This window comes from Cynara cardunculus (assembly GCF_001531365.2).
Source record: "Cynara cardunculus var. scolymus isolate 2C chromosome LG 5, CcrdV1, whole genome shotgun sequence".
NCBI lineage: Eukaryota > Viridiplantae > Streptophyta > Magnoliopsida > Asterales > Asteraceae > Cynara > Cynara cardunculus.
The window spans coordinates 27,271,695-27,284,028 of record NC_037532.1 but is presented as its reverse complement, the minus strand read 5'-3'; the positions used below and the strand labels follow the sequence as shown (position 1 = coordinate 27,284,028).

Sequence of the window (12,334 nt, the reverse complement as noted above, 5' to 3'; positions counted from 1 at the left end):
TATATATATATATATATATATATATATATATATATATATATATATATATATCTTAACATGTTATAAAAATCTGTCGGATGGTATTATTTATAGGTAACCTACTAATATCCTTCCATGTAGCATCCTTATCTTATGCTTTTAACGTTGAGCCTTGCATCATCCAATTGGTTGACTGGATAATCAACGCGCTATTGGACTCGAGATGTGCCACCGCCCCATTTTCTTTACTTCCATTTAGACCCCTCTATTTTATATAATCAACACTTGGTCCCTTCTAGTTCTATAATAGACAGAAACACCTTATTAGTACCATCACATAAGTTTTATGTGCCAAAGGGCATTGTGTTATTTTACAAACTTATTCAAATCACATTGATTTTATTGTTTGATGGAGAAAAGTACGATCATTGTAAATTATGACTATGTTCTATACATCTGTTGTGGCTTGCATTACAAACAATATTTTGTGTAAGAATTGAGTGTTTATAGGATTAAGACATATACGAGTTCATTGGTTGTATCGTGTATGTATATATTTGTATGCTATACGTATCTATTGTGTTGGATGAAGGGTCTATTAGGTATTCATGTCAATGATGTTGTATCTTCTTTGCATCTAACGTGCGAAGAACATGACTCCCTGCAAAATTAGATACCAAAAAGCAGATAGTCATATTAGTTTTGAAATGTGTTATATAAAAACATTCTAAAAACCTAGTTTTGTTGTAGTGTCATGACTTATGTTTATTGTGAACCAGTTCTAGAAGCTTAATATAATTGATACCATATTTTTCTTTTTAAGTTATGAGATTTGTTTTAATTCAAAAATCAGCTTTTTAGTTTTTGGTAACTAAAAAAAAAATTTACTCCGTGAAAGGTAAATGTGTCTTTTTTTCTAAAACCAACAAAATAAAGGTCTTACATGACCATTTTTAGAATTAAAGGGTTTTAATGGTGTATAGTCATAAGATGAGGGGTCTAAATGGAACTATTCAAACTCCATTCTTCATGTCATGCCTCGTAAACAAACCCCGTATATTGAGGTGGTGGAATTCATACCAAATATTGTTGGCCCCCACCAAATATAGAAGTGGATAACGCCGAATCTTCACGATGCCCACAAAAGTACAACCATAAATGCTTACAGGACACATGCATGCATATCCCACTTGTACCCTTATCCTCTTTTGCCTTTAAATCCATTACTCTCGTCTTTCTAGCTTTACTCATAAGCAAAGAAAAAGCATTACGCTGTGTTCATACCTGAAACCCTATTTTTGTTCTTAAATTTTTCAAAAGCTGTACAGTGGATATTGGTTGGAAAGAATCAAGCTTTTATAAACCAAGAGATCTAAGTTTCAGAATTCAGAAATGACGATGATGGAGATGGGCTCTTCTTCTTTAGATCAAGAAAACAAGATTAAGATGATGGGTTATGAAGATGATGATTCGTTTTCGTCTGATGTTTCGAGTTTGGTGTCTTCAGATGATGAATCTGATGATGAAGAAAGCAACTCTTCCTCCGGTGGTGGTTCTTCTCCGCCGCGGACGACCGCCTTGGGTGACATGTCTGATCTCCTCCAGCAACTTCCATCCAAGTAAGTCGTAGTCCATTCGTTACTACTGTATATACATATGCTTAGATTGATCCAAAGATGTTGAATCTGTTCTTATATTTGTGTTTGATGAATTTACAGAAGAGGGTTATCGAAACACTTCCAAGGGAAATCACAATCTTTCACATCTTTATCGAAAGTTATGTGCTTAGAAGATCTTGCAAAACCAGAAAACCCTTTCAATAAGAAGATGAAATCTTGCAAAAGCTATGTGGGTTTATCGAGAGTTCTTCCACCTCCAACAAGAAGTTCTTCTTCTTCAAAGCTTTTCAACAAGAAAGCACCATCCAGAGCTTCGTGTTCTTCACTGAGCATCGGAAGAAATGGAAGCTATCTTGGATTAAGCAACAACAGTAGGCCACCTACTCATCCATCTCATAACAATGGGGCCTGCTTCTAGTTAGCTTCTCAAATCATGCCATACCCCTTTGTTTGAGGCAATCAAAATTGAATTAGATCGTTTTCTTGCTTTGCGGACGTCCGTAAGGGAAGTTTCTTCCCTTTGCAATTTGTATTTGTGAGAGACTTCTGTCATGAAACCCATATTTGTGTATCGGATTTAAAATACAATCAGTGTGTATATACTAATTAATGGATTTGTTCAAGCGAATTGATCAATTGGGTGCGTCGATATGCATTTGGATATTGGTTAAACTCGTTGATCAAAAACCAACCAACGATCTTAAGCGAGATTTGAGCTCAAGATTTCATACAGGTTCTTAATAAGAACAACTGATCATGGTCTATTCCTCCTTCGCTTTCCATAAGTCTACAAATTGAAGATAAAAATCTTAAAAAGAAAGGGTGATTTGAAAATTGAAGGCATATGTCAGCCTTCCATGTGCATATATATCATCTTACTTCGGCCAGTTGTAGATTTACGGGCGTTTGTCTCCCATGTGCATTTATATTATTCAAACTAAAACTTCGTCTATGAAATTCTTACCTGCTAATTAAACGTTTATCAAGTGGAATTTTTATCCTTTGACGACACAATTGATTGGGTGTGTAAATTAAAAAAAAATCCATTTATGGACTTAAATAGTCGCCTCGACAATGGTACAGTAAGTTTGATTTGGTTATGCTCTTGTATGACATTTGGCAAAATAAATTCAGGTCTGGTCATAGGCATCTCGCATTGGTGAGTATAGGCTCGTCACATTTTAGAAATTAGAAGCTAAGTCATGATTCTGCTAGAAAAATCTAAAATTTTTGCCTATTTTGCATTTAGGAGAGTGAATTGCTTAATTAATCCATAAAATACCAATTCAAGTAACATTTCTCATTTTTTTTAACATATATGTTTGGTATAAAAAAAATCTTAGAAACTAAATTAATTATTCATCTATAATTATTTAAATTGAATTTTCAAAAAAAAATTATAAATAAATCACCAACTTTTTTTTAAACTTTTTAAAATCTCATCATTTTTTTCTTTTCCCAAAAACCTACCCTTTCTCCTCCCTTCCCCCTCCCCTTTTTGACCGTCCAATGAATTCTCCCCCCCTCTCTCCAATTTAAAACCCCCTGACACCCTCTCATTTTCCCATTCCAAGTCAAGAGTTGGAACCCCCCTCTCTCTCTAAACTCTCTCTAAGAGCTCTTCCAAATCCCACTCCATATCCTCTCTATTTTCTTTCAACATTCAGCCCCAAAATTATCATTTCAAAGAGTTAAAAGTTTTTTTTAAAGGTAAGCATCTATCTCATAGAGTTTTAAAACTCATTTTGCTTAGTAGTATCTTTCATTTTACATATTTTGTAGTTCTCCTTCCTTTTTATTATTTATATAACTAGTTCTTGCTAATAACTATTCCTAGGATCTTAATGTTTGTAGATTCTCATCCAAAAACATGTTGTATGTTTTAAGATGGTGATAATCCATGATCAAACCCAAGTTAAGATCAAGGAAAGAACATTTGGAGATTTTGACTAACATCCCAATCAAGTATTCAAGTTCTATCACTTTGCTTTCAAAATAAATCATAAAAATCTCTCATACTCATTAAATACCAATTTTGAACTTCATGCATGTGATAAAATCTCATATCTCAAATACTAAAAATAGAGCACAAGTCTTAGATTTCAAAAAAAAAAAAAAGTTCTCATTAACAACATATGATGAACATTCTTTAGAGTTTTGGCAAAATACTTTTGTTTATTTTGATGCATATAAGTATTGATGGTTAATCTAGTTTGTCATCATAATATTTTTTTTATTTCTTTCTTTTTTTTTGATTTAAAGTTTATAAAATCATGACCTAAATAAAAGGTGTGTGAGAATCAAAGGTTTGGAATACATGTTCTTAATACCCCTTTCTGCAGCAATCTGGCAGATTCTAACTACTGACTTCGGAGGACCGTAAATTCTAAAATACCTAACCAAATAAGATGAAACTTCTTCTGGAATTTAAGTCTGTGTGTTAGATTTTAAACCCAAGTGGTCTCACCTAAAAACGTCGAGATTTCGACCTCCAAACACTCTACATAAAATAAGTGCGCAAATAGCTAAACCTTCTAGATAACTGATGTTATAAGACCTACCTGAGGGATCTATCTGTCTTAAAAATTTATGTTTCCTATGTCAAAAGTCTTCTATCTTGATATATTAACTTGGATAAAAACATCCTGACTCAAATGATTTTGGAAGGCAAATAAAGAAACGCATAAAATAACAGAAAAATCGCGACAACAAAGCTTAAAAATAAAATGAGGTGTTCATCTGTAAAAAAAAATTGCTTACCCCTCTTCTTTATAAAATTATTGAAATAATAGAAGCTATTTACTTTTTCTTTCTTTTTATTATTATTATTTTTCTTCCATAAAATAATAACTCAAATAAAATTCAGTTTTTCATAAGGCATTTTATAATAAATAAGCATCACTGGAACCTTAAGATCTAGGCTGGAATCTCATTAGTAGTTCGATTTTCGTTGGACCGAAGTATGACAGGACCTTGATTGTATTCGGTAGATTTTTGGAATCAGTCCTTGCATATCTCGGTGAGTTTTCACAGCCCCTTTTCACTATTTTTGCATTTTTGGGGGAAAAAACATGCTACTAATACTACGTACCGGTTGTTCTATTATACGTGAATTGTTAAATTATTCTTATTGCTATTGCACTTTGGTTTGACAACCCCACTTTTAAATGACGAGTTAGAAGTGCATTTTACCAATAACAACAAGAGTCTTACACATGTGGAATTATTTCACCGCCGAGGTAGGACGTGAGAAATACAAGTACTCATGTTGGCGATAGAACATGTAGTCGCGGGGTGTTCTGTCATTAGGTTTGGTAGTGGGCTCGTGGCTTTAGCATTTAAGCATACAATTTACCTTGTGCGTTACAAATTACCGGTTACTTATCCATTGTGCGGATTAAACCGTTTTGCGAGTTAAACTTTTTACTTATTATTTTAAAAACCTGTGAACTCACCAACTATTTCAGTAGTTGACCTCCTTTGGCATGATTTTCAGGTGTTCATCAATAAGGTTGGCATATAGGAAGACATCATGTGGAAGCATATCGTTTTTTCTCTTTTTGTCAATATTTTTAAGATGATTTTCCTCTCAAAACCTTTGAAGCAGCATACTTAGTGTGTGAATAGGCATTGCATATCATAGATGATTATAGTTATAACCTTAGTGACTTAGTGCAATCTTATCTCAATATCACTATGTCGTCATCATCAATTTTTTCTCGCACTACTAACTCGATCGATGAGTCGAGTTATGTCACTGATCGTCCCTGAGTCAACCCACCTATCATTCGCGAGGAGGAACCCCACATGCACACCAATTCAGATCATGAGGTGTCTAGCAAGAGGATTACTAGAGACCATCCGAGAGTGCCACCGAATTCCAAGATACCCCAGCCGACCCCAGTATTTCACCAGGCGAATCCCCATAGACCGCGCGCTCGACAGACGACAAGAAAGAGCATCCCGATGCCAAGGAGGGTAGGTTAGGAACATCACGACAGGAGCTGGAGATGACGCCCTGTGCAGTCGTGTGTTTACCCTTAGAACATACTCCTTGCATGACGCAGGCTGAGGCACAGAGAGTTCAGGCCATGGCAGCTGAGCTGCGTGATTGTCGAGTGAGGTTGGCATACCAGCATCAGGCTATGTCTAATTTGTCGAAGGCGGCAAACCTCCTATATCAGACTTCGATCAAGGCATGGGAGACCGCCAATGAGGCAAGAAGAACCACGCGGAGGATGGTGCTTTTGTGTCAGATAGTGGGACGACTGGTGCTGGCGACGTTTGTGTTGTTGCTCCTGATGGTTGCAAAATATGGTGGTGATGCAGTTGGCTAGCGAATAAGTCTCATAGCAATGAGAGTTTTGTTTCATTAGAATTTAGGCCATTGATTAATTTGAAATCGAGGAAGTTGAAGGATGCTTACACTATTGAATTTGCCAATGGCCATGAAATAAAGGCTAGAGATGTAATCTTAGGTTGTGCCTTGAATCTAGCAGATAGGTTATTTAATATTGATCTTATTCCAATAGAATTGGGGAATTTCTACGTAGTAGTCGTCACGGATTGGTTGTCTAAGCATCAAGGCCGTTAGAATACCACTCCAAGGCAAAGAAACCCTTACTATACAAGTGGATAAACTTGGGAAGAGCCTATGTTTAGTATCGTGTATGAAGGCCCGTAAGTATTTGAGGAAGAAGTACGTGGCATTCTTGGCACGCGTTGTTGAAAAGAAATCAGAGGAGAGGCAAATCCAAGATATTATCCAGAAATATTTTCAGATGATTTGTTTGGACTTCCTCCGTCTAGACAAGTTGAATTCCGAATTGACCTAATTCCCGGAGCAACGCCTGTCGCTAAAGCACCATACCATCAGCTAAAATGCAGGAGTTGTTAGGTCAACTTCAGAAACTTTTGGACAAGGGATTCATTTGGCCAAGTTCTTCACCTTGGGGAGCTCCAGTCGTGTTCGTAAAAAATAAGATGGGTCATTTCGAATGTGCGTTAATTATAGGGAGTTCAACAAATTGACGATCAATAATCGATATCCCCTCCCCTAAATCGATGATCTGTTCAACCAGTTGCAAGGTGCTAGTTATTTCTCAAAGACTGACCTTCGGTCAGGGAAACATCAACTTAGAGTTCGTGAGGAGGACATCCCTAAGATAGCCTTTAGGACTCGATATGGACACTATGAGTTCTTAGTTATGCCCTTCAGTCTAACAAACGCACCGGCAATATTCATGGATTTAAGGAATAGGATCTGTAGACCGTATCTAGACACGTTTGTGATCGTATTCATCGATGACATTCTGTGTCATTCATGGAGTAAGGAAGATCATGAGCAGCATTTGAAGTTGATGTTAGAGTTATTCAAGGAGCAAGAGTTGTATGCTAAGTTTTCAAAGTGTGAATTATGGATTTGGGAGGTACCTTCTCTCGGTCATGTGATTGGCGAAAAAGGAATTAATGTGGATCTGGCTGAGGTTGAGGCCATAAAGAAATGGGAAGTCCCAAAAACCTCGACAAATATTCGTCAATTTCTGGGTTTGGCAGGTTATTAATAGCTATTCATTGAGAATTTATCGAAGATTGCCCAATCATTAACAGCGTTGACCCAAAAAGATAAGAAATTTGTTTGGGGAAAACCACAAAAAAAGATGCATTTCAACTACTAAAGCATAAGCTAAGAAATGCGTCGATTATGGCATTGCTAGAAGGAACCGACAACTTTGTAGTATATTTTGACATATCATGCCAAGGTTTGGGTTGCGTATTGATGCAGAAGGACAAGGTTATAGCATACGCTTCAAGAAAACTCAAAGTTCATGAGAAGAATTATACCACTCATGACCTAGAGCTAGGAGCTGTGGTTTTCGCTCTTAAGATATGGAGACATTATTTATACGGCACTAAGTGCACTGTTCTTACCGACCACATAAGTCTCCAACATATCCTCGATCAAAAGATGCTCAATATGAGGCAGAGAAAGTGGGTGAAATTGCTTAGTGATTATGATTGTGAAATCCGATACCACCTAGGTAAGGCTAGCATAGTGGCAGATGCTCTAAGTCAGAACGAATGGATAAAACCTTCACGGGTACAGGCATTGGGAACGCTTGTTCAGAAGAGTTTAAAGACTCAAATCTTTGAAGCCCAAGATAAAGAAATAAAGATGAAAAGTTTGAAGAACAAGACCCTACATCATCTAGAGCAAAGGTTTCAAACTGTGTCTGATGAAATACGTTACTTCAAGGACAGAGTTTGGGTTCCAAATGCTAACAACATATGGGAAGTAGTTTTGGAGGAAGCACCATAAATCCAGATATTCGATTCACCCAGGGACGGATAAGATGTACAAGGACCTAAAGGAATACTATTGGTGGTTAGGAATGAATAAAGATATTGTCCTGTACGTAGAGAGATGCTTAACTTGCTCAAGGGTCAAGGCAGAATATCAGAAGTCGTCCGGATTGTTACAACCACCCGAGATCCACAATGGAAATGGGAACAAATCTCCATGGTTTTTATTACCAAATTGCCTATAACCGCTGAAGGACATGACGTGATTTGGGTAATAGTGGATCGACTAACGATATCTGCACATTTCCTTCTTATTCGGGAAGATTTTAAGCTGGAAGCTTGCTTAAATCTACATCAACAAAATTGTCGCAAGACATGGAGTACCTATTTCCATCATCGCAGATAGAGATAGCCGCTTCACATGGCGATTTTGGCAATCATTTCAGAGAGCGCTGGGTACACAACTAAATTTGAGCACCGCCTATCATCCCCAAACGGACGGGCAGAGTGAACGGAAAATTAAAACCTTAGAAGATATGCTTCGAACATGCGTGATCGATTTCGGAGGAAGTTGGGACATTCATTTACCCTTGGTAGAATTTTCCTACAACAACAACTATCACACTAGTATTCAATGCATGCCATATGAAGCCTTATATGGGTGTAAGTGTCGATCACCACTTAGTTGGTTGGAAATTGGGGATAGTCAAATAACGGGACCAGACATTGTGCAAGAGACTACTGATAAGATTTCAATCATCAGAGAAAGACTTCAGGCTGCCAGGGATCGTCAGAAAAGTTATGCGAATAAACAGAGAAAGCCTCTTGAGTTTCAGGTTGGGTATAAAGTGCTCTTAAAGGTATAACCATGGAAAAGGTTAGTGCGATTTGGGAAGAAAGGGAAGTTAAGCCCTAGGTATGTTGGATCATTCGAGATCACCGAAAGAATTGGTCCAGTGGCATACAAACTCAAGCTACCTCAGGAATTAAGCGCCATTCATGATACGTTCCATGTGTCAAATCTCAAGAAATGCCTGGCTGACGATTCATTAATCATTCCCCTAGAAGACGTTCAGATTGATAATCAGCTGCACTTCATAGAAGAACCAATTGAGATCCTCGACATAGAAGTTAAGCAGCTAAAACGAAGTAGAATTCCGATCCTAAAGGTTCGTTGGAAATAGAGGCGTGGGCCTGAATATACTTGGGAACGTGAGGATTTCATGAGCCGCAAGTATCATCACCTCTTTGCTCAAGATACGGTGAATATAGGTAACAGTTGAATTTCGGGACGAAATTCTTCCAATCGGGGAGACTGTGACATCCGACAAAATAAATTCAGGTCAGTTCTGGTCATAGGCATCTCGCATTAAAGTTTATAAAATCATGATCTAAATAAAAGGTGTGTGAGAATCAAAGGTTGGAACACATGTTCTTAATACCCCTTCCTGCAGCAATCTGGCATATTTTAACTACTAACTTTGGAGGACCATAAATTCTAAAATACCTAACCAAATAAGATGAAACTTCTTCTGGAATTTAACTTTGTGTGTTAGATTTTAAACCCAAGTGATCTCACCTAAAAACGTTGAGATTTTGTTCTCCAAACAGTCTACATAAAATAAGTGCGCAAACAGCTAAACCTTCTGGATAGCTCATATTATAAGACCTACTTGAGGGACCTATCCGTCTTCAAAATTTATGTTTCCTATGACAAAAGTCTCCTATCTTGATATATTGACTTGGGGCAAAACCTCCTGACTCAAATGATTTTGGAAGGCAAATAAAGAACCGCATAAAATAATAGAAAAATCCCGACAGCAAAGCTTAAAAATAAAATGAGGTGTTCATGTGTAAAAAAAATTGTTTACCCCTCTTCTTCATAAAATTATTGAAATAATAAAATCTATTTACTTTTTCTTTTTCTTTCTTTTTATTTTTATTTTCTTCCATAAAATAATAACTCAAATAAAATTCAGTTTTTCATAAGACATTTTATAATAATTAAGCATCACCGGAACCTTAAGATCTAGGCTCGAATTTCATTAGTAGTTCGATTTTCGTTGGACCGAAGTTGGACCGGACCTTGGTTGCATTTGGTAGATTTTTGGAATCAGTTCTTGCATATTTCAGTGAGTTTTCACAGCCCCTTTTTACTATTTTTGCATTTTTGGGGGAAAAGCATGCTACTAATACTACGTACCGGTTGTTCTATTATACGCGAATTGTCTAATTATTCCTATTGCTATTGCACTTTGGTATGTATGCTTATGTTAGTTTGCCTGAGTTTTCTTTTACTATCACTCTTAAATCCCCGTTCCCTTACACTACCTATTAATTGATTTATATGAACCGTTGGTAATTATGGATAGCGCTATTTGGTTTGACAACCCCACTTTTAACTGACAAGTTAGAAGTGCATTTTACCAATAACAACAAGAGTCTTACACATGTGGAATTATTTCACCACTAAGGTAGGACGTGAGAAATATAAGTACTCATGTTGGCGATAGAACTTGTAGTCGCGGGGTGTGCTGTCATTAGGTTTGGTAGTGGGCTCGTGGCTTTAGCATTTAAGCATACAATTTACCTTGTGCGTTACAAACTACCGGTTACTTATCCATTGTGCGGATTAAACCGTTTTACGAGTTAAACTTCTTACTTATTATTTTAAAAACCTGTGAACTCACCAACTATTTCAGTAGTTGATCTCCTTTGGCATGGTTTTCAGGTGTTCATCAATAAGGTTGGCATATAGGAAGACATCATGTGGAAGCATATCGCTTTTCTCTTTTTGTCAATCATGCTATTTCCCTTTTGAAAAGTTGTAATTTTATGTCATTGTTAACCTTTGAACTTTCTTCTTTACTATGGTTGGTGTTGTCTTCTACTTTATGCTGTGAAACCCTTCAGCTGTTACACTTCGTGTTTCCACTTTAACGGTTGTGACATCTTGTTGCGTTTTGAGCGTAGTGAGAGAGACGTTTGTGTCTATCATAGATCAAGCAGTTACATTTTTACTTATCTACTTCTTTATGTTGATGACATGCTGGTAGCTTGCAGGGATCAATTTGAAAATCAACCGTTTGAAAGATAGGTTGAAATCAGAATTCGAAATGAAGGATCTTGGTGAAGCTCGTGTTATTCTCGACATGGAAATTGTTTGGGACAGTAAGTCTCATACTCTCAGGTTGACACAACAGGGATATATTCAGAAGATTTTGAAGCGATTTAATATTGATGGAGCAAAACCGACGTGCACGCCACTTCCAAGACACATCAAGATTACAAAAGACGATTGTCCGGTAGACGATATTGGAAGAGCTGAGATGGAAAAAATTTTGTATGCTAGTGCAGTCAGGATTCTTTTATATGCTATGGTATGTATTTACCGACCTTGCACATTCTGTTGGAGTGATTAGTCAGTTTATATCGAATTCGGGTAAGTCACATTGGGCAGCATTGAAAACTGTATTTCGTTATTTGAAACGTACAGAAACTCACAGTCTCATTTATGGTATGCAAAACAACTGTGATTGTTGGTTACTACAATTCAGATTACGCAGGTGATCGTGTCAGTTGGAAATCCGCTTCCGGTTATGTTTTTAAATTAGTTGGAACAACTATCAGTTGGAGATCTCAGTTACAGTCTGTTGTTGCATTATCGACTACCGAAAATGAACTTATTGTGGCGGTTGAGTCTGTTAAAGAAGCGGTTCATTTATAGGAACTCTTGGTTGGTTTGGGCTTGAAGCAGTCTACTATTTGGCGGCTACAATGACATCACTAACTTGAAGTCTCAAATTGCCAACTTGCATGGGCATAGGTTTGCCGCCCAATCTAGTGAATCTCCTATTGGCAACCTACTTCATTATCTTATCCATATCATTAACATGCCATCTTGCCAACATGAAGAAAAAAATGTGGCTGCCATTTTTTCGCTATAAATATGGACGCATGCATAACATTAAAACGATCACCAAGTTTCTTTCCTTCTATTTTGTTTTCTCTCGTCGTTTTTGTTATATATATATATATATATATATATACACATTATATTATAAAGCATTTGACAAAAACTTTCAAAAACCATTTTTTATGCATGAAGTACAATATATTGATGTATATTACTTAAAATTTAAGATTACAAGTAATTTTGCGTAAGTACAACTTATTAAAGCTCCATTTTTAAATTCGTGTAACTAACTGTTGATAAACATAATCATATACATGATAAACATCCATTTTAAATATAGAAAATCTAAAATATAATTAAGATAATCATTGAGTTCTAACAGAATGTTTAATTATTATTTTAAAAAATTATATTATTAAACCAAAAATAATCTATCTATACTATATTACTAGTTGTCTACCCGCGCAATGCAATGGGATGTAAAAAGCTCATTAAGACTATTCATTTTTTGAGATAT

At 36.4% G+C, this 12,334-nt stretch overlaps 1 protein-coding gene across 1 annotated transcript; it reads left to right on the top strand.

Annotated features, from left to right (window-relative positions):
- Positions 1-1,224: 1,224 nt before the first annotated feature.
- Positions 1,225-2,234, top strand: LOC112513611. The gene is made up of 2 exons (XM_025119929.1): positions 1,225-1,598; positions 1,698-2,234. Exons 1-2 carry the CDS (start codon positions 1,372-1,374, stop codon positions 2,014-2,016), a joined length of 546 nt encoding a protein of 181 aa, XP_024975697.1. The 5' UTR covers positions 1,225-1,371; the 3' UTR covers positions 2,017-2,234.
- Positions 2,235-12,334: the final 10,100 nt, after the last annotated feature.